General features: G+C 47.9%; 1 protein-coding gene across 1 annotated transcript; it reads left to right on the top strand.

Annotated features, from left to right (window-relative positions):
- The first annotated feature begins 364 nt into the window (after positions 1–364).
- LOC139049264 (cytochrome P450 3A6-like) lies at positions 365–20,621 on the top strand. Its single transcript, XM_070524635.1, has 6 exons — positions 365–526; positions 2,245–2,434; positions 8,698–8,870; positions 11,909–12,023; positions 16,492–16,700; positions 19,458–20,621. Exons 1-6 carry the CDS (start codon positions 365–367, stop codon positions 20,619–20,621), a joined length of 2,013 nt encoding a protein of 670 aa, XP_070380736.1.
- Positions 20,622–24,853: the final 4,232 nt, after the last annotated feature.

Here is a 24,853-nt window from a genome sequence, read left to right as displayed (position 1 = left end):
CGAACTCAGTTTTCTATAGTGACGTTCAGGTGCTATTCTGCTTTAATAGGCTATATTTCTGGTTGTGACAGCCTCAGGCCTAACGTGAAGGCAGACCCGGAATCTGCCACAACATAAAGGCAAGGTGCTTATTTATAAGGGTCATGTTTACTGAAATCTGGATACGTAGACGTTCAGAGTAGCTTAGCACCTGTACAACACGCACTGTTGACATCACAGGACCCGACATCACGTATTTTGTGATGTTTAGCCGTATTTTCAATCGCCCACGGTTTGTGTGGTTATAAAATTGCTTTTGATATATTCCAGGCTCAAGTGGCCGACACCTCCTGGTCAAGTCGTTCAAAGGATTTCCAAGCGCGCGATGCTCCTGCAAGCAGCATTTATTCTAGTTTTGTCCAGCGCTTTTGTTTGGGTGATACGGCGACGTCACCGTCATGGCCTATTTGAAAGGCTTGGTGTACCGGGGCCCAAACCGGATTTGCTATGCGGTAACTGGAAACAACTCAAGAAAGATCGTATTCGGGTGAGTTCCTTTATGTTCTTCATGGGCTAGAAAGAGTCTATACTCCTTTCTGACTGGGCGCAGCCAATTCCTGATAACTCAGGCACCTCGGCGCGAGAAAACCGGAAGTTACAGGGAGGACGCCTCACCCTGACCATTTGTTGGTGATATAGATCCACCAATACCGGTTAGTAGCGGGAGCGTAACGTCATACTTAAATGTGGCGTGCCAAATTGGTTGGTGTTATTCACGATGGGGCGATTAGAATTACGATATCATAAATAGAAGAAATTGTTTTTTTTATTATCTTGGGTGACCAAGAAACCAGCTCCCATTAGAACAACAGTGAGATGGTAGATGTAACACCTCTTTGTTGAACATTTCTTGATGACTCGAAATCTTTATTCTTAATTGGGAATAACATTAGAGGGTTGTACGGAGAAAAATATCCGATAACTTGTAATAGGTTTACATTATTCTTGCCTAATAATGTCGGTTTCTGAGATATTGAAAAGTGAAATTATTATCTGGAGAGACTATTTGCAAACCGTGTTTCGAACAGCCATCACCACTACGTTTACTTTTTTTCATAATTATCCCACAAGCAAATAGAGCTTGCAAGGAATTAAACTGGGCCTTAAATCCTGCCAAGAAAAGCAGTTTTAAACTCTGCGAAGTTACATCTCTTTGTCGAAACAAACGCTCCACTACGGGGCTTCATAATTGTTCGGGAACTGTTTATCTTTACTTGGCCTTCTACATATAGTCTTACGGTCGTGACCAAATATACCTTAATGATTTCTTCGAGTAGCCAAGAAATCCGAGTCCAGTAGCATTTGCTCGAAGTTGTAATTTCCTTATTTAACAAATACTGCGATTCGCATATGCTGCACCCGCCATGGTTGCTCAGTGGCTATTGTGGTGGGCTGCTTAGCACGAGGTCGCGGCATCGAATCCCGGCCACGGCGGCCGCATTTCGATCGGAGCAAAATGCGAAAACACCCGTGTACTTAGACTTAGGTGCACGGTAAAGAACCCCAGGTAGCCGTAATTTCCGGAGTCCTGCACTACGGCGTGCCTCATAATCAGAAAGTGGTTTTGGCACGTAAAACCCCATAATTTAATTTTTTCGCATATGCTGCAACGTCTTCTCCGTTTGCGCACGTAATGATACTGATGATTCAACAGCCCAAGTAATGCCTCGAATGCCGCTGATATTTGACTCAAAGCATTGACACATATCTCGAAAGACGCAGTTTATTTATATGCTGCATTGTCGCACATTGTGCGAAAATCATGAAGTTTTTCGAGCAAGGGCGCTAGCACTTTTCTTGCCACATTTCCATGGGGACAAACTTAGACGAGGTGCTTGATCGTGTCCTCGCCACCACAGTTGTCGTAAGCAGGGCTGTCGAAGCTAGGACAGTGGTACAGACGGGTTTCAGCACTCAAGGTCCTCTCTTCTCAAATTCTGAAGTACCTGTGAATTGTGCGGCAGAGTTAGACAATTGTAGCGCGTAGCACCACGTTATTGTATGAATTTTTCACGCTTTGGTTTTTTGTTTGTTGTATCAAGTTTTATCATTTTAGCCCTTTCTCAACAGACGGTAGGCAGCCGGTACTACTTTGTAACTTCCCTGTCTTTCCTTCCCTTTATTGTCTCCCTCTCTCTTGTACTTACATAAAACGTGCCTTCTTCTTGTGACGTGAGCCAAAATGGATTATATTTCGAACTGCAGGTAATGGATCAGTGGATTCAACACTACGGCAAGGTGCTTGGTATATATTTAGGTGACAAGCCCTTCATGGTTATCACTGATGTCGAGCTCATCAAAGAATGCTTTATCAAGACTGCCAAGGTATTCCAGGACCGCCCAACGTATGCTATCGATGTGGACCCCTTTAAAAGTGGATTGCCTTTCATACGAGGTTAGTACTGCCTCCAGAGAGCCTTGTCTTATAGTAACCTCTTCGTGTTCGTTTTTCGTCTATTCCCATGCAATGTTTCGGGTTCACATTTGCAACTCTTACGCGGGCGGTGAGACACGAAACATTTAATGCACCTCAGTTGATCCATGTGTGCATCACTGTAGGTATTGCAATGCAGCATAACCTCAAGGAGGCGTGTTATCTTCGTATTATTATTGCCACCGTGACGTATTTTTGTTTTGAGGCCCCAAAGTGCTAATAAAATAAACGGAATTTCCCTTTCTACACATCCAGAGATATCACAATGGTATGGATGTTTCATTCCAAACTCACAACAGGGAAGAATTCATTTCTAGGACCCTGCTGTAGGCATAGTCACCAATAACATTTTATTAATTGGTGCTTCACACACACATATATATATATATATATATATATATATATATATATATATATATATATATGTGTGTGTGTGTGTGTGTATTTAGGACGAAGAAGAAGCGTTATTATATACATGCCACGCAAGTGACATGAGGCCAACTACTGTGTTTATGGAGCCGGCGCAAGCGCTTCAGGTTCTTTACAGTTCATGCCACTTGTGTCACCTTGGCATATCCATTCTGGGAGATTGACTGAGAATCGACGCGCACCCATATCATCTATGGAACGCAGGAGTGGTCTGTTCGGGCGCCATGCCAAGCGACTCGAGTTGTCAACTTGGCCAGACAGCAGCCAGCAACAAGTTGTCTACTCTGCGACACCCAGCCGCTCATATTCTTTCTTCGCCAGAGGCAGCAGTGAGCACAAACCTAGTGTGCCAAGCTGGTAACTAATCGGGGTGACTGAGTAGGGAGAATACGTTAGATATATACTGAAAACATGGTGAAGTTCCGAAATATGTGAGTTCCAAGCCCTCTGAAGATTGGCCGAAGCGAATCTTTGATTTGTAACTTGTTCCTGGGCTAGTTGTTTCCTACTTGATGAAGCCATTGCATTGCAAATAAAAGTGAACACAGTGAGCACAAGACCGGACACCATGAACTCTACACTCAGAAATAATTTATTTCAGTCCCCGAGAAGACACAAAGTAGTGCACAATAAATTGTGCATGCCCCCAGTGCTTTGCGTCAAAGAAAAGTAATCAAAAGACCACATCTCGCTTCCAAATACACATGCAGAATTATGGCTGCCACAATATGCGCCTCTACTCCTGCTGTGGAAAACTGAAAAATAAGCATGCGTTTTGTTCGTTGCCTATCCGCAGAACCTTAATGTCTCGAAACCGGGATTCCATTACTTGCAAGTGTGAACCTCGCTTTCGCAAAAACCTCTCTTTGCATTATACCTGGTACCAGCCCTGATGGTTGGTACCAGGTATAATGGTACCAGGTACAAGGTAACGTCGCGCTGATGGCTGGTACCAGACATGATGTTTCTGATGGGTTTTCTTTGTACATTAGTTGGTATGTCTCGCTTGAAATGAGGTGCCTTATACCATAAATCAATTACAATATGTTTTATTTTATACTCCTGACGTCAAACTTACGTAACGGCGGACCAAAAGACTGGGTGATGAGCCACAGCGCTGTTTGAAACACCCAATCAAAGCCCCTCCTCCTTTGTAAGAGGTACCGTTGGATTGCTTTCAAAGAAAGTAGCCTTTCGTACCTTAGTACGCTCTTCTTATCTAATTCGTTGCCAAGGGTGGAGGAGCCCGCAGAAGTGAAGAGGGTTGTAATTTACCAACACCGGTGCCATGGTTGCACCGATCTTCCTCCTTTAATGGAGTCTTCAGCCTCAATGATGAGGGTATGTGCCGTGTGAAGATGAAGTGGACATTTGGACTGTGGCGCTCGCACAGCCAGTGCGGGGAAGACGATGAGAAAAGGACAGCCAGCCTGGTGAACAGTGTTGTCTCTGTTTCTCCTTTACAATGGCGCAGTCGCCAAAAGTGGAGCGATCGGATCTTTAACAGCCTCCATCCATGGCCCCTCGAAGTAGTCGAGTCCTTTCGGACTGGCAGTCAGTACCACTCGGAGACAACGTCCAAGCCTCCATGGCGGCTCCGTGGCAGCACTGCAACGCCCGCCTTACCCGGGCCCTGTCTCCTTCGACATCCGAGCCACTAAAGTATGCCAGGCACGCTGCCTTGGACACAGATCCCCACTGTCTCGGGTGCCTCCTGCAGCCGAGTAACTCCGTCCACACTCCTCATGCCGTGGATCACCGTCCCAGGACACCATCTACCTTTGGGTCGTCAAGTGATGCTGTTCACGCTCCCCTTGAATTGCTTCCCAGTGCAGTGAATACCGCGGCCGCCACCAGCCTTCGCTCAACGGATGCCGTTCACGCTCCCTACGCCACTGGTTCGGCTGGTACGAGTACTGCGGCCGCTGCCGCCGACTTAGTGTGCGCGGATTTCGCCCCTGGCTCAACGAGCGGCTCAGTCGGCATCTTGGTACACATCTTCCGAGCCATCTCGCAGCTGTCGCACTTTCTGAAATTCATCGTTTCCGCTACCACTGGTTTGCCGGCTGTAACCTAAGCATCACCGGCTGCCTCGGAACTACCAGAGAGAGAGAGAGAAAGGCAAAGGAAAGACAGGGAGGTTAACCAGAGATTATCTCCGGTTGGCTACCCTGTACTGGGGGAGGGGATAGGGGATGCAATAGGTGAGAAAGAAGGATAAAAAAAGGAAAAGAAAACCTAAGCACACACACGCACGTGCACACGAACTATTTCTGTGGGCACTGTCACGCAACCCGCAAAGGCATTCCTAGTCTTACGCAGTGTCACCGTACAGTCCTGCGCCACACAATGTACCGTCACAATTTGTCAGAAAGTCCCGTGTCTTTCAAGTATCGCAGCAGCGCCTTCATAGCGGATCGCGCTGATGTTCGCGTAGGCCAGGCTCCAAGGATCTTGTTTTCTGTCATTGGGCGCTTGTCCAGTTTGTCTAAGGTGGCTGAGAGGACAGTTCTTTGTGGGTTAAAACGAGAGCACTGACAAAGAAGATGCTCGATCGTTTCGTTGCACCCGCAGAAGTCACACAGTGGGCTGTTGGCCATTCCGATAAGGAAAGAGTAGGCATTTGAAAATGCTACTCCAAGCCATAGACGGATAAGAAGGGTGCGGTCACGTCGTGAAAGCTCGGGCGGAATATGGAGCTGTAAATTAGGGTCCAGAGTATGGAGGCGTGCACTTGTGAAATCGGATGAATTCCACTGGGCTAATGTCAGGTCACGCGCAAGTGCGGCAAGTTTTTTCGCTGCGTCGGCTCTCTCTCGAGAGAGAGAGAATAAACATTTTTATTAGGTAAAGCAGCTAGGGAGAGGCGTCCTCATTCCAGAATGCCTTGAGCTCGGGCCACGTCCTGGGCCCTCGCAATCAGCCGTTGCTGATCCTCGAGGTTGGAGCTGGCCAAGGCTCTCTCCCAAAGCTCGTTAGTGGGGTAAGGGTTCGGATGATTTAATGGTGCCGCTCTGCAACCTCCTACTATGTGCCTGAGGGACCCGGGCTCTGCGCAGAAGCGGCATTGCGGAGAGAATTTTGTAGGGTCTATGAGGTGATTTCTGGTTGGGTGGGGGAATGTATTAACCTGTAGAGCTCGGAGGAATCGCTCCTGCTCTCTAGGTAGTGACTTGTGTGGGGGTGCATATGTTCTGCGGGTTAGCTTGTAGTGTTGTGTGATGTCTTGATAAGAGACTAGAGGGTGCATGCGCTCGGGTTCAGATTCCTCGGCGTCGGCTCGGTGGGTCAGATCTCGAGCCACGTGGTTGGCGACCTCGTTGCCAGGAATGCCTTGACGAGCTGGCGCCCAGATGATCATGACTGATCTCGTTGGCGGCTTTTGATTGATGATCCGGAGTGTAGTGGCATGAATTCTGCCGCTAGCAAAGTTACGGCACGCCTGTTGGGAGTCGGTCACTATGACTTCAACCTCTTTCGCCATTCCTCTTCAGTGTTGAACCATTCCTCTTTCGGCTCTCGAAAGAGGAATGGCAACGCAGTTGACGCCGTCATGGGCAGATCGGGCAGCTGCGTCTGCTCGATCATTGCCATGTATGCCACAGTGACTAGGCAACCACTGATATACTATATCGTGTCCTTCGTCAACTAGTCGATGGTGGACTTCTCTGATCTCTGCGGCGAGCTGCTCATGTGATCCATGGCGCAGTGCTGAGAGTACACTCTGTACACTCTGGCACCTTCGTCGTTCTCTTCTTCTGGCCGCCACCCAACATGCCTAGCATGTGGCACCGAATTGCACCGTGTGGCTGTCAAGTTCTGTTTTCGCAAGTACAGAGATGTTATCGTAGCTGCCTTTTGTAGCCGTGCTCGTACCTGCAGTCGTGTTACGGCAGACGCACAAATGCAGATATCGTCGGCATATATTGATACCTGAACTGTGTTGGGCAAGCATTGGACTAGGCCAACGAGCACGAGGTTGAATAGCATCGGGCTCAACACTCCGCCTTGCGGTACTCCACGGCACGTTCGGTGTTGAGTCGTGGCGCCATCCTCGGTCATCACGAAGAAATGCCTGTCGGTCAAATAACTGCACAGCCACTGAAAAGTGCGGCCACCAATTCCCGCTTCAATAAGAGCATTTATAATGGCATAATGTGCTATATTATCATAGGCGCCTTTTATGTCTAGGAATAATGCAGCAGTGAGTCCTTTCCGGCGTTTTTGATGCTGAACAAACGTAACCAAATCGATGACATTATCTATGGATGAGCGACCTCGCCGGAAGCCAGGCATAGCATCTGGGTACACCTTGTAATTTTCCAGGTACCATTCCAGGCGCGTCAGAATCATTCGTTCCATTATTTTCCCTATGCAGCTGGCCAGAGCGATGGGACGGTACGATGACAAGTTTAACTACCAGAGTTAACGGATTTATGAATGACCCCATTCTGCGGGTGCAAGAAGCCAACGCGCTCGCTGCTCGCCATGCCTGGCCCGACAGCACGATATGGCTGGTTGGAGCAAGACGTCTTCGAGAGAGAGATAGACAGCAAATGTTAAATGAAAGGCAAGTAGGCTAACCAGAGCTGAGCCTAGTTGGCTACCCTAGACTATGGAAAAAGAAAAGGGAGGTGAAGATTTAAATTAAAAGATAAAATCCACTGGGGATATCGATCGGTCACTCAGTCCGGATGACAGATGTTGACTCAATCCACTTGCTTTGAAATATCGCAGCAACGCTTTTGTGAACTTTTGTTGCTATGATATGCGAGGCCATGGTCATAAGATCTTGCGCAAGGTGAGCAGATTTCTGATTCAGAGCAGTGCAGAGGTCATGCCTTTCATTTTAAAAGGATGGGCAGTAACACAGCAGTTGTTCTATAGTCTCCTCGACACCGCAGTCATTGCACTCGGCCCTATCAGCCATTCCAATCAAATACGTCTATGCATTGTTAAATCTGACGCCCCACAGCATTGTTTCCTCATTTTGCAGAAGCCCAGGTAACAGCAGCAGTTGCACAGATGGGTCGAGGCAATGCAATCAACGTTTGGTGAATTCAGCTGTGTCACTTCTACAATGTCATACGGTGCGCAAGCTGCCTTAAGTGTTGGGCTGCGTCAGCCCACGATAAAGGTACAGAAACAGGGGTTGCTCCTTCGTGTGCTTTCCTAGCAGCTTTATCAGTGAGGTCATTGTCGGAGATACCGCAATGGCCTGACAGCTACTGAAACACGACGTCGCGTCATTTCGCGGTCATATGATGGCGCATTTCCCGTATCTCCGACACGAGTTGTTCACAGGACCCGCGACGAAGAGCTGAAAGAAGACACTGTAAGGCCACGTTAGAGTCGCAGAATATTGCCAACCCATTAGCCGGTTTGTCGTTAATAAAATCGATGGTACCTCAGAAGGTAAGAAGTTCTAAACCGGTCGATGTTGTCACGTAACAAATCTTGTATCGTTTGCTTATTGACCGTGATGGTATAACCACTGCGTCTATGGAGATAGTCTGAGTATATATGCGGACTCGGTCGAAGTACAAAGTATGCAAACAATGCAGAGCTGCTTGCTTCAAGGCCAAGGTAGGCAGGTCAGTCTTAATTCTTATTCCTCGAACCATAACACGCCCTTGAGGATGTTTTAAAGGCCGAAAAACTCTCCTAGAACACCATCCACCTTTGGGTCTTCAAGGGATGGCGTTCACGCTTCCGTGGCCGTGCTTCCCGCTACACAGTCGCGCGCGCGCGCACAGACACACACACACTGCTACACACGTCTTGGCATCTTTAAGGTGGAGCCAAGGCATGGTACAACTACGAAGGTCTCAAGTACCGCTCCTGGCCAGAATTGAGCGCAGATATGATGGCCATTTTCCACCCGCTTGCGTATGACTGCGACGAGCCCAACCAGCGCCGCTCAGCAACTGGACCTCGTGACCCGCCGCGGTTGCTCAGTGGCTATGGTGTTAGGCTGCTGAGCACGAGGTCGCGGGATCGAATCCCGGCCACGGCGGCCGCATTTCGATGGGGGCGAAATGCGAAAACACCCGTGTGCTTAGATTTAGGTGCACGTTAAAGAACCCCAGGTGGTCGAAATTTCCGGAGTCCTCCACTACGGCGTGCCTCATAATCAGTAAGTGGTTTTGGCACGTAAAATCCCATAATTTAATTTAACTGGACCTCGTGAGATATGCCGCCTTCACGAAAGAGGCGTGGCCAGTAAGGCCCCGACGGAGAGGCCCGCATGCTGCTCCGCCGCAGAGGACGGCTTATATTACTGGGTGTCGTCGTTGGCTCCACGCCAGACGTTGGGAAGCGCATGACGACCACCACTCCCCTGTCGTCCAACGTCCGCGCGGCGCATCGCAACCAACGTATTCAGCTCCACGACAGCACATAAACTCGCAGCAGACCGCCACTACTGCTTCGACTTGGCAGTCTCCCCCAGCCGAACTGCTGCGGAGGCAATCCAGTGAAGCTCGGGAGCTGCACGATCTCGCCGCTGCAACTGCACCCGGCAATGTTTCAGTCGATGGGCTTGCAGCCTGCTCCTTAGAAGATTGTGGATGTGAGCCGTTTATTCCGCTGCGGGTCTCAGTGTCTGCGTTAGCATCCGATACTAAACCGCCACTTTTAGAGGCCGTAGCCACTTTCCATCCACAGTAGTCGGTGAAGCGGCTGCGGCATTCAGCAACGCTGGGGCACATGGAGGGACCGGGTCCATTAGTACTTGAAACGCTGGTGCTTTGGGAATCCGATATCTTCACGGATCGTAACAGAAAGAACCGTCCGGAGCCGTCATATGCTAAAACGTCAACGCAGTCACTGGCCGAATGCGTGTCTGTTGGCTTCGCGCTGACTGAGGCCTCGCTGAAGGAAGTGAAGGAAATTAACACGGCTGAGGTCATCCTTATCAAATAGATATCCGCACGATCAAGAGACAGCAAGATGCGCCAGTTACCCCCAGAAGAAGCCATCGCGAGAAACCTCAAGAAAAGCGCTAGCTATGCAGTATTTCATAGAGCTCGGCTAATGCGAGCGCTCGGCCAGCCTCGATCAGTCAGCGGTAATGCTGGGAAGAAGCACCCGATGGCTAGGCAAAGCGGCTGTTCACTCTACAGTATCTCCTTCGGAACGTGCTGCACTGCGACATCATAATCTTCAGCGGGACCTGCGACCAGCGCACAATAGCGAGTACCACCCGCAAGCGGAACTGGTTGCGCGCTGGGCAGCTCCCCATTAACGACTTCCGTCCCAGTGGCGCAATAATAGTGGGGGGGGGGGTCGCAGCGTGCCAGGAGGGGGGGGGGTGTTCATATATGATTGGCGACAGACTCTTTCCGCCGCCTTGATTGGGTGTAAATGGTAAAGAATGCTAAGGTAAGCAGCAGCCCGAGCTCATGCACTCGATGTACCAGATGTGTAGCGCCACGGAATTGTCGGCGGCAGCTTTATCTGCATCCTACGTATTAAATGCACGAACGTGCGGGTTAAAAAGTTTACTTCGCCAAGTGATCGCTAAACTACTCGCCTTAGCGGAACGTTTCATGTGCGGTGCGCTCGTGCGTTGCGCTCATGTCTCACCATGGTTTGTGTGTCGTCAACATGTATACAGTACTCCATTTGTCAGTTTTTTACTGTTTGTATCAATTTGGTATAAGTTTCGCGGTGTTGAATAAAAGTAATGTCATGAATAAACTTTCATTTGATTTGATTTGATTAGTCATAGTTAACCCTCTCTTTGTCATTTTGTTGTCACGCTGGCGTCCTACAGAGAGGATGATTGAGCCCTATTCTCTTTAACCTAAGTGTGGTTCGCCCTGCTGAAGGATTGCATGAGATAATTCACCTACCAAAGTACGCTGATGATATTTGTCTTTGGTTTGCCGCGACAACGCGCCTTCAAGCGCACGCAAGAATTCAACGGGCAGCCGCATGAACTTGCTCATATCCTCGCAAACAAGGCCTCAGTGTGTACATAAAAGAAAATGCCGTTAATCGCATTTACGCGCTAACACTTGGCATCGCACCCTGTTTCTCTCAGTGCCAAAGTATCAAATACCAGAAGTGTCGCTGCTTCTTAGGCGTGATTATTGACTGGGACCTTTCGTGTAGCCCCCACTGCATCTACCTGAAGCGGAGACTAGTTTCGATTGTGCATATAGTAAGGTTCCTGTGCAGAAATACCTTTGGCACGTCGGTGTGGTCCATGCTACAGCTGTACAGAGCGATGTTTCTGGACTTTTTACGGTGCAGCTTGCCGGTTTTGTCGAACACATGTAAAACATTCGCACCCTCGAACGTTTGCAAGGCCACGCTCTATGGATATGTCTTGGACTACCACGATGCACCTACACTCACGCAACAACCATGATTGCTTGAGGCTACTTCGTTCCAAAACATACGACGATTGACAACCTTAGAGCACATATTCGACATGCGTGTCGCGTACCCAATCACTGCATCGCTGCTTTGCCAGCACAAAGACTTCAAGCGACATTTTCCTAATTTGTTAAGACACATCAAGGCTACCTTCCCCCGCGTTACGTCTGGACCGAGCTCAATGTTACCCCTCTGGGGCCTTAGACAGCCGTCGGACAGTACGGACAGTACGCCTCACGATTCTGGGAATTACGGAGACCCATCATTCAACAGTGGCTCCACGTCAGTACACACTGTCCATTACTCAACGAGGCATATGAACAAAGAACGCACATCTACACCAATTGATCTGCGTCAGCCACCAGCTCCACAGGTACTGTTATCAACCCGGCCTTACAAATCACAATTACGTTCAGTGTCCCATATAACGACTTCTACGGAAACAGTTGCCGCTCCACGTGGCGCTTTTAATTACATCGCACAAGCCAAATCTCAAAATGGCTCGTTTTTTGTTGCTCCAAAAGTAAGGTGAGGTCACGACACTTAATCTCATGTTATGGGAGTGTCAGGTCTTAACAAACAAGTTGGGCTGTGCTGACCCTCCGACTCTTTCACTGCCAGTCTCCGCTAGCGCTGGAAGACCCCACGGCTCAGCTCGAATCTGACAGCACAACTCTGGGCCGTCCAGCGAGCCGAGGAAGCCGCTTCGAGACAAGGTCTCGGAACCGCATCCGCGGCAGGTGCTCAGACTCACTAGAAAGACGCCAGACTCGAATCATTGATCTGAAAATAAAGTTTACGTTCTTCTTGTTGCTCCAGCGCAGCCCTTCAGAGTCAGAAGTCAGCCTTACGATACAAGACCTATGAACAACTGGTGTTTCAGACCAGAGAGGTAATCCATCAAGCCCTCATAAATGTCATCTTCCAATGGCTTCCGGGGCATTGTGGCATCATCGGCAATGACCTTCCTGACGATGCCACCCGGTTAGCCTATAAAAAAACCCTGACAGTTCTATACCCTTATCAAGGACAGACGCTGCAAGAGGTCTTCGCTTACTTGCTCAAACAGACACTGAAATTTTGTGGAACACGCCGAAGTTCTCCAACTGCTGTCTCTACCGCCTGGATCCTACATTGAAGCTGCAGATTCCATCGAACTTCTCAGGGCAACATCGTGCGCTGGAGCTGCCGGGAGAGCGGCAGTTTCGTCGTATCGCGTGAGGTTGGCAACAACCACAATGACCCAATGGTTACCAGCAGATGTAAGCGAAAGTGACACATACAAATCGATGCCGATGCGCCTAAACAGCTGAGTAGGGCAGGGTAACGGTTGCAGACCGGCTGGGCGGGATGCGCGTTGAAGGTGAAGATTCCCGGCGCTGACAATCGGCGCATGAGCGAACGGGCTTTCAAACGTAGTTGTACATACCGCGCTAGTCTACCGCAGTCGAAAGCGCTGGCAAGTTTTAACGCGATAGCGTTAAGGAGCTCGTGTCGCAGAAAAGCCGGTGTCGTCGGCGTCGGTGTCGGCGTTTGCGGCGTTGACCGTGAGCGATAAATCACGGCAGGCGCTTCATAAATAAAAAGCAACTTCCAAGATTGGCCCGGTGGGAATCGAACCAGGGTCTCCGGAGTGTGAGACGGAGACGCTACCACTCAGCCACGAGTTCGATGCTTCCAAGCGGTGCAAACGCGCCTCTAGTGAATGCGGTGTTGCCTTCGAAACGAGCCGTGGAAAGTTATACTGCGGTGTATATCGGTAATTATGAACATGTAACGTACAGAAGTCACAATTACACGAGTTGCGAAGTGCGTTTCCGCTGCATTTCTTCTGCGCTTTCCGCACACGCAGAGCCATCTTGCGGCAAACACAGAAGACCCCCTCCTCTCAATGTACGGCGCTGCCCCGACAGGAGGCGCGCCGCGCGCGCATTGGGACCGCTGCCAGGCGCGTCGCGGGACTCCCTCTCCCCTGACGACGCTTCGCCGTGCTCCCGGTTTAGATTACTATCTATCTCTCTGCCCGTGCCGATCACGACGTTTGTCTGGCGTAGATCGTTTCCCCTCCGAGACACCGAGTTCTTTGGTTCGTTTCGTTCGCTCAGGCGCACGTTTCGTTGCCGCGCCGAACGCTGCGTTGCTCGACGCTCACCGCGTGATAGGTGGGCGCTAAGTCCGATGCGGGGCGCATCGTAAGTGATTGCTGTGCCGTAGCGCATTGTCTTATACCCCTTGGCGGGTCGACGGGAACGCTGTCGCGTCCCACTCTTGAAGGCGAAGCTTAAGCGTCCTCCAATTTTTTAAATACTCACGAGTGTGATCGCTGCGGGTCAGTGGGCAATCACGCGCATATTTCAGAACACAGACTGTGGGGTTCTACTAGCATGTTCGATCTACTACTAGCAATGGGTGCTACTAGCAACCACTTGCGGCCCTCAGCGGTATAATTGCGCCGGTGGAGTGGTTTGTCGCGAATGGTGAAATTATGGAGCTGACGACGAAACCCACGAAGCGGTTGGTTGTGCCGGTGGATCAGAGAGCCAGTCTATCAGTGAAGCGATCCAGTAATCTGCGCTGTTCGGAAGCCATGGTGTGAAGGTCGATGGAAGGAACGGCTAGCTGGTATACGGAGCAGCTAGTATTGTCGTCGGGCAAGGAAGAGCGCGAGAGCGCGTCGGCGTCAGAGTGCTGGAGGTCGCTGCGGTACAGCACGCGGATTTGTAGTCCTGCAGGTAAAGTGCTCATCGGGCACCACGGCCTGAGGGATCATTCAAGGACGATGGATGGATATGGATATCGATATGGATAAGCACAATGGACAATGCATATCCCTGCTTCCCGCAATATCTTTATATTTTGCCACCCTCTGATTGGCTACTTAGCACACAAAAATCACGTCGCTGAAGGACTAGAGATGATTGTCTTCCTGGCGCTGCGCGGGTCATCTGTTTCTTGGGCCGGTCGTTCTGCCGCACTCGGCGTCTAGGCGCCGAATACGAAGGAGCGGGTGGCCCCATATTGCCCTTCCAAGGGCGCCACCTAGAACCAGGATAACCCTTGCCCGCATGAGAAGAAAATAAACACGACGCCTGGCCGTGGCACGTGAAGCCACGACTCGCAGTTCTATTCTGGCGTCGATTCAGGTCAGCTGTCTCTTTCCTTTGCTCCTGAGGCACAGGCGTACAATGCTATTACCCTTGGATTAAATACGAAGCTATCTACGGAGCTACATTGCAATCGCAATAAAATCACGAAGAAACACGCGAGGAAACCTATCTTACAAGTATCAGAAGATAAGAAGACAGCATACAAATACATAGGATGATGTGGGATCGTTCCCCACCTGTAGCAAGTAGTTTTTTCATCCACTTTGAATTCCGTGAAGTTATGATTTCCTTGTTTCAATTTTAAGTGCAAGTAATTTCCCTTGTGCTGTCCTTCATGTCTTTGTTTCATGGCTTCTGATGATATCAATATTGAAAGTCGGCCCCCTCGGCTAACCCCCTTTCTTCTCGTTCAAGTAGCGAAAGGGACTCTTACTATTGCCCCGCGCTGGACACCGACTGTGGCGCTATTCAGGAGATTAAATCAACGATCAATTTATGCCTTAGCTACTCAGGCACTTTGGAGCGTTGTCAAGTCCAGTCCGCATTGAGTGCTTCTACATGCGCACTTTAGACCGCGACACTGCGCGGTATTGATCCAGTATATCGCGATCGCACGCTGTCAGCTGCCCCATACTGCCGAGTCACCTCAACTAACTCGATCCGCATCGTAGGACCACGTAAAAGGTACAATTCTACTTGGCGACTGGAATAATTTCATTCCTATCAGACTTTATCGCAGTCAAGAGTGCCCGTGTTGTACAAGTATTAAATAACGACCAAAAGCCAAAGGGACTCCAACCACCGCTGCTCTCCGCCCGCAACACAGCTTGCGGAAAGGAGATGTCACACAGTATGGTTCGAAATCCTTCAGACGTGTGCACCCAATCATACGGCTGTGGTAATTATCTCAACTGCTTGCAACATCCTACCACAAAAATGTCACCGATCAAGTGCACGCTCTCAAAAAAACATGAGAAGGCACAACGTGTCTCGCACGTGCAAATCAGCCGACGCTCAAAGCGTCACTAAGAGAGCGTCGAAGTAGAGCCGCTACGATATTCTCGTCGTCACGAGCAAGCTCTCATAAATGAGCTACAAGGCGAAGCAACAACGTAGCTGGGAATAATAGCCTGCATTACCAACTTTCGCATTCTTACTTACACGATTCTGCGGGCAGCGGTTGGCCATGACGGCTTGCGGTCCGTTACTTACATTTACCTGGAAAACTATAAAAGTTGATAGGCAGCTGCAGACACCCTGAGGGTTTTTGTCACCGTGGTGGCAGTTAATTATGCAGCAGTACCGAGTTCTTTCGCTACCTGACCATAAAACCCACGCGGAAGAACGGCGATGCGAGGAAACTTATTGCAAAGGTCGCGGGGATCGTGATAGCCTTATGCGACTCCCCGTGCGCGAGACCTAATGTGGTGGTGACGCGGAACTCCGACAGAGGAAAGAGTCGCGCTGGCGTCTGTCGGCAAATTTGAGGTTGAGGTCTCATTTTAGACTACGCAAATACGAGCATAGCATCGCCGCTGAAAATTGATAGGATAATATACAAGGGTAGTGGATTGCGCTGGTGATAGGACGCGCGATGGTGGTGAAAGTGGTGAATGTGGTGACAGGACGCGCGATGTAAAAGAACAAAGAACAACGCGAAAGTGTTCGTGTCTGTCGACGTTTCTGTCTGATATTCCTTTACTTTGCGCTACCATACAGAAATGACAAAAGTTTATTTAGTGTTTTAGTGCCAAACCCACAATCTGTTTGTGAGCCACGCCGTAGTGGGTGATGCCAGATTAATATTGACCACCCTGGAGTTCGTTCACCTACCTATACATTTGAGTGCAGCAGCGTTTACGCATGCCGTCTTCATGATTGCGGCTTCCGCGACAAGAATTGAACCCGTGACCTGGAGTTGTGCAGCTTAACAATGTAGTCACTGGTGAATCGCGGCAGGAAATGTCAATGTTTTTATGCTTCCGTACGCGATGTTTTCTCACTAGGACGTTTTTTTCACATAAATTCGAAATGCAGCGTTAGAAAACGAATGCAGTCATGCTGTGTCCCGAATAAATGTCCATCTGCTTCTTGCAGGAGAGAAATTTCGAGAAGTACGCTCAGTGTTCAACGCCTGTTTCACGGCTGGAAAAGTAAAGGAACTATTTGGTATTATCGACACCAGCATGATGGGCCTTGTCCAGAAATTCGACGAAGCTGCGCGTTTTGGCGACATGGTCGACGCCCATGAAGCAAGCTATGGCATGGTATTGGAGATGGTCACAAAGACTTTGCTTGGACGGCAGGTGGGTCATGAACAGCGCCATGTGTGTCTGTATATATATATATACTGATGGGCGGGTAGTCGAGTATATATATACTAGGGCCACATAACAACAATCTTGCAAAAGTACAGGGGGCTGGCAACAAAACGCGCTCGCAAATAACCACATTGCTACATCTGCTGCACCATTCTCTGGCTTTAACTCTCGGAGATCGCGGAAACTGTGCAGGCCAAGAGCGGCTGCCCGGTTTAAGATAAACAAACCAACTAACGCTAATAATGCGTAAGCATTCCTTGGAAGGTACCCCAGCAAAAGCTCTTACGCCTTTTAACGCCCTTGTATCTGAACAACAGTGCAGAATTTGCAAAGTTAAGAAATTTATCGTTATACCAGTCTAAACATAGTTGATTGCTAGCTTTATAGGCATTAGGTTCAATTGAAACCTAAATATATTGACCAGAAAGAATAACCATGTGATCAGATTTGCGCATACCCACAGGGATACATAGCGCTTCATAGAATACGCATGATGGGAATTTAAAGTGGGGATGCGCCAAATGATATGTGGGTAGGCGGGGGGCGTGAAGCTTTGGGGTCGGCCAATTTGGAAATTGGAAGTGGGCTTATGGAAATTCTGGGCTGGGCAGCTTGCAATTTGCAACACGTTCTTCATCAACGTAAACGAGAAGAAAACCGTATCAATGACAATGTCAAGAAAACGTATTCCCGTAGACTTCCCATATTCAATAAATGGCCGCAGTCTTTCTTCAATAGAAAGTTATAAATACTTGGGTGTCATGATCACATCTGATCTCAGGTGGAACACACATATTAACTACATACAAAAAAAAGGCCATGAAGAAGCTTGGGTATCTGAAACGTTCCCTACGTCAGTCGACAGAAGAAATAAAGTTACTGGCATATAAAACATTTCTTAGGACGATTTTTGAATATGATTCCGTCTTACGGGACCCATTTACTCAAGTTAACATAAGAAAACTCGAAAATGTCCAAAGAAAATCAATAATATTCGTCTTTAATCCATACAGCTGCCACACATCTCCGACTCCGCTGCTAGAAAAAGGTAATTTAGAAACACTTCAACTAAGACGTCATCGTGATAGGTTGAAATATTTGTATTTAATATATCGTGATAAACTGTGTATCAATAAGGAATTGTACATTCAGCAGGTGACTCGTCGTTCCACACGAGGAAATCACTTCGATTCTCAGCAACACTTATCATCTCGCGACATATGCTATGGTTCTCCCGCGAAATGCTTCAATAAGTGATGAATTACAGCCATTTGTTATATCGTGCGATGCGCATGGGTAGCTTGAATGGTCCATGTTCTTATCTAATTTTTACTTGTCAACCACTCTGTAAACATATCAGTGCACAATTTTATATCTGTAGCACGGGTTTGTATGCAAGCAACGTGCAAACGATCGGTCTTTCGCTGCTTTTCAATGCGTGGTCCGAGCCTTGTGTAATGTACTGTCGACTCCTGCCCATGGCCTTCTCTGAAGGCTGGCAGTTTTTATCACAAATAAATTTAGAGGTGGCCCAACTGAAAGGGGGGGGGGAGGTAGCCGAACATGAAACGTGGAATTAGACCAACTTCAAATTTAGGGGTGGGTCAACTTAAGTTTGGGGGTATGCTTAGGCATACATAGACAACTTCAGTAAGAGTTTCTGCATATTTTTTAAAGAAATGACCGTTCTCGAGTGTGTTATGAGGTGTACATACTTGCCAGTTGATGAGATAAGTAAGTCTGAAATTTGTAGTTTCTTTATAGTGCCCCCGGGATGAGTTCCAGGTAATTGGATAGTGTATTACGTTGGATACAACAGTTTAATAGGTCTTCTGAAGGTGATTCAATCTGAATTTGCACCTCTCAGCATCTGATCCTTTCATCTTGGCGGAGATTAACTTCGAGAATTTCCCTACTCTTTCAGAGGTACCATGGTACATGATGTTCGTGAATTAAAAGAATAGTTCCTGTCTTTAGTGCGCCTGAGAGATGCGGCACAGTGAAAAGTGCTCATGAGGGACTCAGGAGATATTCATTTTGCCGCCAACGCGAAAACTTGTCGACCATCCTTTGGCCGTAGCGCTAGCTACGAGTTGACAAGATGGCTCAGCCTCGCCTCTGGTGGAACCGCTGCTAGAAAGAGTAGTCAATCATTTTCGTACAAGTGAGACGTTAGTGCAGGTTCCGGTTCGTTCACGTAGGTCACGCGTCGATAATTGATGACAGCCCGGGGTTTTATTAGTATACTTGTGATCTTGTAGCAGTTGCAGCAACAGTTTTCCCAGACATGCTTTAAAGATCTCACACGTTGAACAATCCGTTAAAATATTAAATTATTGGGTTTTACGTGCCAAGCCACGATTTAGTTATGAGGCATGCCATAGTGGGGGACTCCGGAATAATTCGGACCACCACGGGATCTACGACTTCTTCTGCGCAATGTACGCCTTCAGTGGAGCACTTGCTTCTTTCGCGAACGAACTAATGCTACAAAGCCTCCCACAAACGTTATTCATCAATATTTCTAACGTAGCGCAGCTAAGATAAACCGATATATCATGGCGCCTTCCATTCACCAGTAGGGCGTTGTGTTTTGTAACCCGAAACCAATAAGCACAGCGTTGAGATATTTGTAGACAGGCGTTTCTGCAGCATCGCCTGGAGAGCGTATCACTCACATAAATAGTGACATTGATCGTAGAACGTAGAAAGAGCAAGATTTTCTCACTTTTTCTGCTGCAGGCAGACCGCCAAAAGAAGAGTGACGACCCAGTACTCAAATCACTCCACGTGATATTCGAAGAAGCGGACAACGCGTTGTTTGAGAGCGTGTTTGCTTATCCCGGCCTCCGTAGCATTCTTCAGTGCCTCTATCCATTTACATCTGTCTGCAAAGCAGTGCAGAATGTCCTGGACCACACGGTGACTATTATAAACAAACGCAGGAGGGGCGAAACTGAGCGAAAAGAGGATGTGCTCCAGCACATTCTCGATGCTCAAGAAGGCGTGGGAAGCTTTGTACCCACAGCACGCATTAACGCCCGTTTTCTCGATGACCACAAATTGGCATGTAACATCGCACTACACATTATAGGTGGATTCGAGACAACTTCTGCCTCTCTCGCTTTTCTGCTGTACCTCCTCGCCAAGCACCCAGAAGAGCAGCAAAAAGTACGAGCTGAAATTCACAGAGGGCTCTGTTGTAATCAAAACTATGAAATAGAATGTGGCATAAACAATTTTGAAGAAAAGCAGGGACTCGAACAGAAGCGATGTCAACCAAGAGATAATGTTCCCGGCTCTTCACGCTCTCATAGCTCGGATAACCCGACAAATTCGAGCCAGAATTCTGAGTACGAAGGTTTCGAAACAAAACATGCCGAGCGAACAGATATGCCAAAGGCCTCATCACATCAGCGAAGCGAAAAAAGCGAGCTCGATGAAGACGATGTCATGCTGCTTCAGCGCCTTGACATGGTCGTTCGAGAGGGGCTACGTTTGTACCCGGCGATTCCGATCGCCATAATGCGAGAGTGCGTCGAGGACACCACCATACTGGGCCGATTCATTCCAGAAGGAACGGCCGTTTTTGCGCCACCATGGCACGTGCACAGGAACCCAGAGATCTGGCCTGAACCAAACCGCTTTATACCGGACCGCTTCTCGCCAAAGCAGCGAGACAGTGTGACCAGTAGCTACTTTTCCTTCGGGCTTGGGCCCAGGGTGTGTGTGGCACGCAGGCTAGGAATGGTCACGCTAAAGACCGCGCTATATAGATTAATAAAGAATTTCGAGATTTCACTCGCCGAAGACACCCAGGACCCACTTCCAATACGTGTGGATCACGTGATTGTTAATCCAGCAGTACCTATAAAACTACGGGTTAAGAGGATAAAGCTGGACTGAAGTCGCGTGCGGGGATGTGCCATGTTTATGCCACTTGAAATAATATTTGAATATTCTAATATTATATGCAGTGATTGTTTGCATTGGGAACTGGTGTTTAGAAATAAGCTGGGTTTTTCTGCTTCGCGCAGCACAATCTATTGTTTAACCATTGAATCAGTACAGACGGCCCGATATAACTTGCCCAAGAGGCTGTTCCTCAATTTTAGCTTATTGTCTAATACCTCGCGCGTTAGAGATGACATTAAAGTTTCGCATCTAATACTAATTGTTACCTCTCCCCATTAATGGCCTAGCCTATGTACAATAGTCAAACAGTGAAGAAAACGTACAATAGGAAAAATAATTATGCAATTATGAACCATACCTTCCAATTTTTTGACGTGCACTATTTCTCAGCTTTGCTCGTGCCAGATAACGCCATTCGGTGACGTGTAGGAATTGCTGGAGGAGATGGAAACGCCTTGCTGGGGAACTGCGCGTTTGCGCAGTTATAAAACATCGTTCATTTAAATACATCCAGCGAAATCTTTGTTTAGATTACTTGCGTTAAGTGCACGTTTATAGCCATTATTCAATCAAGTAACGCCATTTAATATCAATTCGTGGGCACTAACAGTGGAAGTTTAGGAATCTCGCTCCCTTATTGCACTACTACGTAAAGGGGGCAGTTGAATTATTAACGTTTTTAACACAGTGTTCCTTTCGCATCGTGGCACTGCAGCACTAAGAACGGCAACTTCGCAAATGCGTGACCAGTATTGAAGCTTACTGCGACTACATTTCCCTATTATTTCCTTGACCATCCTCTCCACTGAGGCAAACAGCTACTGCTACCGGCCACAGCACTTTCAACAAAAAATAGAGGCTTTCCATATCGCTTCTCCAAGTATCTGCTTGTTCGGAGTCATCGTTCTTCCTTCTTATGCTCGACACCTCAATGTCTTCACCAGCCAAGCTGGCAAGTGTCTTTTTCTGCCCTACATGATTCTGCAGAATGCGTACATTCAACCCATAGAGAGTCATCGCTTTCAAGCTTAATGGGTCTGAATATTCAGCCTGCCTGCGTTGAATGATGACTCAACAACACACAAAGTGCAACGACCTTCAGTCTTTGTTAAAGGCCTTACGTATGCTACACTGGCAAGAGCTCGCTCAAGCCGTTCGACACAACTGCAATGTTGTACGCGCACTCTTCGCGGCTCTCCAGCGCCTTGTTTCTTACAGTAGCTTCTCATGCATGTTCTTTCGCAGCAATTAAGTCGGCTTTATCTAACACCCTCTCGAAGGCAACGGTCCTCTCGCTGAGAACACTACAGTGTTTGACGTGAAGAAAACATTGGAGCTCTTATGACAGCCGCCCAGCGATCGAATTCATTCGTTAATTAGTGGTAATAATCGTAGTATGCAACTTTATAGAAGTCGAAAAGAGTAAGGAATCGGGTGAAGAAAGCAGGTCTTCCTTGCTCAGCCACCGGCGAGCAGACTCCTCACTCTAGGAGTCCAGCAGCAGGAAGTGCTTCGTCATGCCGACTGTTCCCGTTTACCCCTCCTCTAGTAGGAAGACTGCAACACTTCCACAGCACCCGAAATAATTCGGAGATTTCGTCACCTTAACCTTACATAGTACTGTGCAAAAATAAAGTGTATTAAAAAGCACGTGCCAGCATTCCGAGTCATCTATCTGCAGCCATGGACACGATGCGCTGACTTGTTTGCATACACAGTTTCCGTATCATGCCGTAATCCTTCAGCACACAATTCCATCTCGCTGGAACCTGCACTCCAGCGGTAGCTCAAGTTATTATACATGGTCCTGCGGCTGGCCCGACAATGAGCGCTTATGACACAGTCGTGTCCTATGAGACCATCATGCCAGCTTTAGTTGAAACTCTCTTACTGGCTTGGTATTCAGAGATGCGGAAATAACTTCCACGAAAAAGAAAATGATAAGTAGAATTCACTAATTAAGTGCTTAACTATTATTTTACTTCACATGTTGCAGTTGCCGAATTGCAGCTGGTGAGTTTGCAAGGCGTATCCAATTGGAATGAATTTTCAAAATGCCACCAGTTTAGAGGTATTCGCCATTAAACTCACTGTAAAAATTCACCATTGTTCCACTTAACTTTCTTCGCAAAGAGTTATTTTAGTAATTAACGGGACCATGAAAGAATTTTGATGATTTTGTACAAACGTACTCAGTAGTTAGAGTAGGTCATTCTGATCAATAATTGACACATCTAAGTGCTCCGCCTAAATCGTGTAATTTATTATAAGCTTTTAAAAATGCACATTGCTGCCGATCTCAGCACACTGCTAGGCGGAATTTTAAGCCACCCCTACCCATATGACGGAAATCACCCATATGACATCAGTGGAGTGAGCTATCCGATTGGTTGACCAGGGCACGTGATCGATAATTTTTCCTACTTTATGGAATGCAAATGATGTTCGCAATAGTTGGAATGTTAGTCATTTGTTTACATAAAAAGAAAGTAACATAAAGAGAATGCACAAGAACAATTTTTCAGTACACTTAAGCACTTCTGGCACATAGCAAGTGTCGTCTGCTTGTGTTACAACGTGCTCCGTCTTCGACGAGAGCTCCGCAATCAGTGTCGGTCTGTCTTTTCGCGAGCGCTATGATTCGACTTTGTGGCGTTGTAGACTGCAAACTTAGCGACTGGCAATAGGTCAAGCTGCGACTTCGTGGCCCTCTGCAAGCGAGTGGACGAGCGGACTGTCTGCAGCACATCGGACTACCACTATCCGATGGCCGCAGGATTTGCGCGATTACGGCCGTCACTTTACACCGGAAGATTACTAACGCAATAGTCTTTCGCGAGTGCGGCATTAGGATAAACGCAAGCCAAGGGGACAGGGCCGGGCCGTGTCCCCTTGCGTGTCGATTCAGGGGATGAACAGAAGCGCAAATTTGAATGGTCTGCATGGTGCAGCCACCTGGTGGCATAGAACTCAACCACACACAGTTGCAGTAACAAAATGTATTCTTTCTTGCGGCTGGCGTCAATTTTTCGCAGGTGTGTAATCGTTAATACGTTGTCGTTGTAAATGTGTAAAATGTCCTACACTTGGTTAGAGTAATATTAGCTCTTTATTTGGATGGTTAAGCTCTGTGACAACGGCTGGTTGGACCGTGGAGACCGATCAGGCAGCTCACGTACGTCTGCGCAAAGGTTCCTTCATTAGCATGAGTTTATGCCTCCACCGTTCCGTCGAAACGTTCAGCTAATGTGTGATTACCGGAATACCAGACACGTTCGGCGCTACGACAGAATGCTCGCAACGCACGCTGCTTCGATAGCTCTCGCTTAGGGTCAACGGCCAAGCGGCCAGCGGAGAGGTTTCGCGCGGGCAGGGGCGGGCTCCAAAACCACTGGAAGTGGACGATGTGACGTCGCATCATGACGCAGAACCAGTGAAGGCGTAGCTTAGCCCCGATCACTCGGCGAATGAGTTGAGGAGGAAAAGCATGGCTAGGGAGGAGGTAACTTGTAATCGCTTGTAGCTCCATTAACACGTAACGCTTCACTTAAATTGTGGTGCGAAGCTTCTACTTAAGCTGTACCCTACACGTCTACAAAATTTTTTCAAACCGTTTCAGGATGCCTTCAAAGCAGAAAAGCAACTGGACCGCCTATGTATTGCGTCCTACACTTTGGGAAATAACATCTCGATTATTCTGTAATCCTAGAAATTGACTTCAAGTGCTTACGCCTTCCAAAATTAACTGAAATTGCTGCGCGTGCCGTAAAGTAATTAGTGGAGAAGTTTATTAGTGTTTTTCAATAATTAGCTCAATATATGTTTCGTTTTATCGTGGTAGTAATGCCCGCCTCTTCGAATAACATGTGAAAGTCAGTAATTATGCTATCGGATGGAGGCGAATGTTAAAATTCTGTAAACCTGAAAAATTATTCACCCATAGAATGATACAATACGCCTCCAAAGCTATTTTAATAATATATGGAAATAGCAGCGGTATTATAGAATAGTGGATGTCAAATTGCATCTTTTTTTTATATTCGCGCCGAAACTCCAGCGCTAGTACGTCAGTTCCACGTCTCTTATTTCAAAGTCTGTTCTGGCGTTCGAGCCGGTTGCGACAAAGTTGCGGATTGCTTGAGGACTGCTTCAGCTCATCGGCGCGACGGCCCGGTATTGTGCTATCTCCGCGATCAGTCCACGTTCAGCTTTCTTTTTTTATT

This window comes from Dermacentor albipictus, chromosome 8 (genome assembly GCF_038994185.2).
Source record: "Dermacentor albipictus isolate Rhodes 1998 colony chromosome 8, USDA_Dalb.pri_finalv2, whole genome shotgun sequence".
NCBI lineage: Eukaryota > Metazoa > Arthropoda > Arachnida > Ixodida > Ixodidae > Dermacentor > Dermacentor albipictus.
This window is presented reverse-complemented; position numbering and strand designations above follow the sequence as displayed.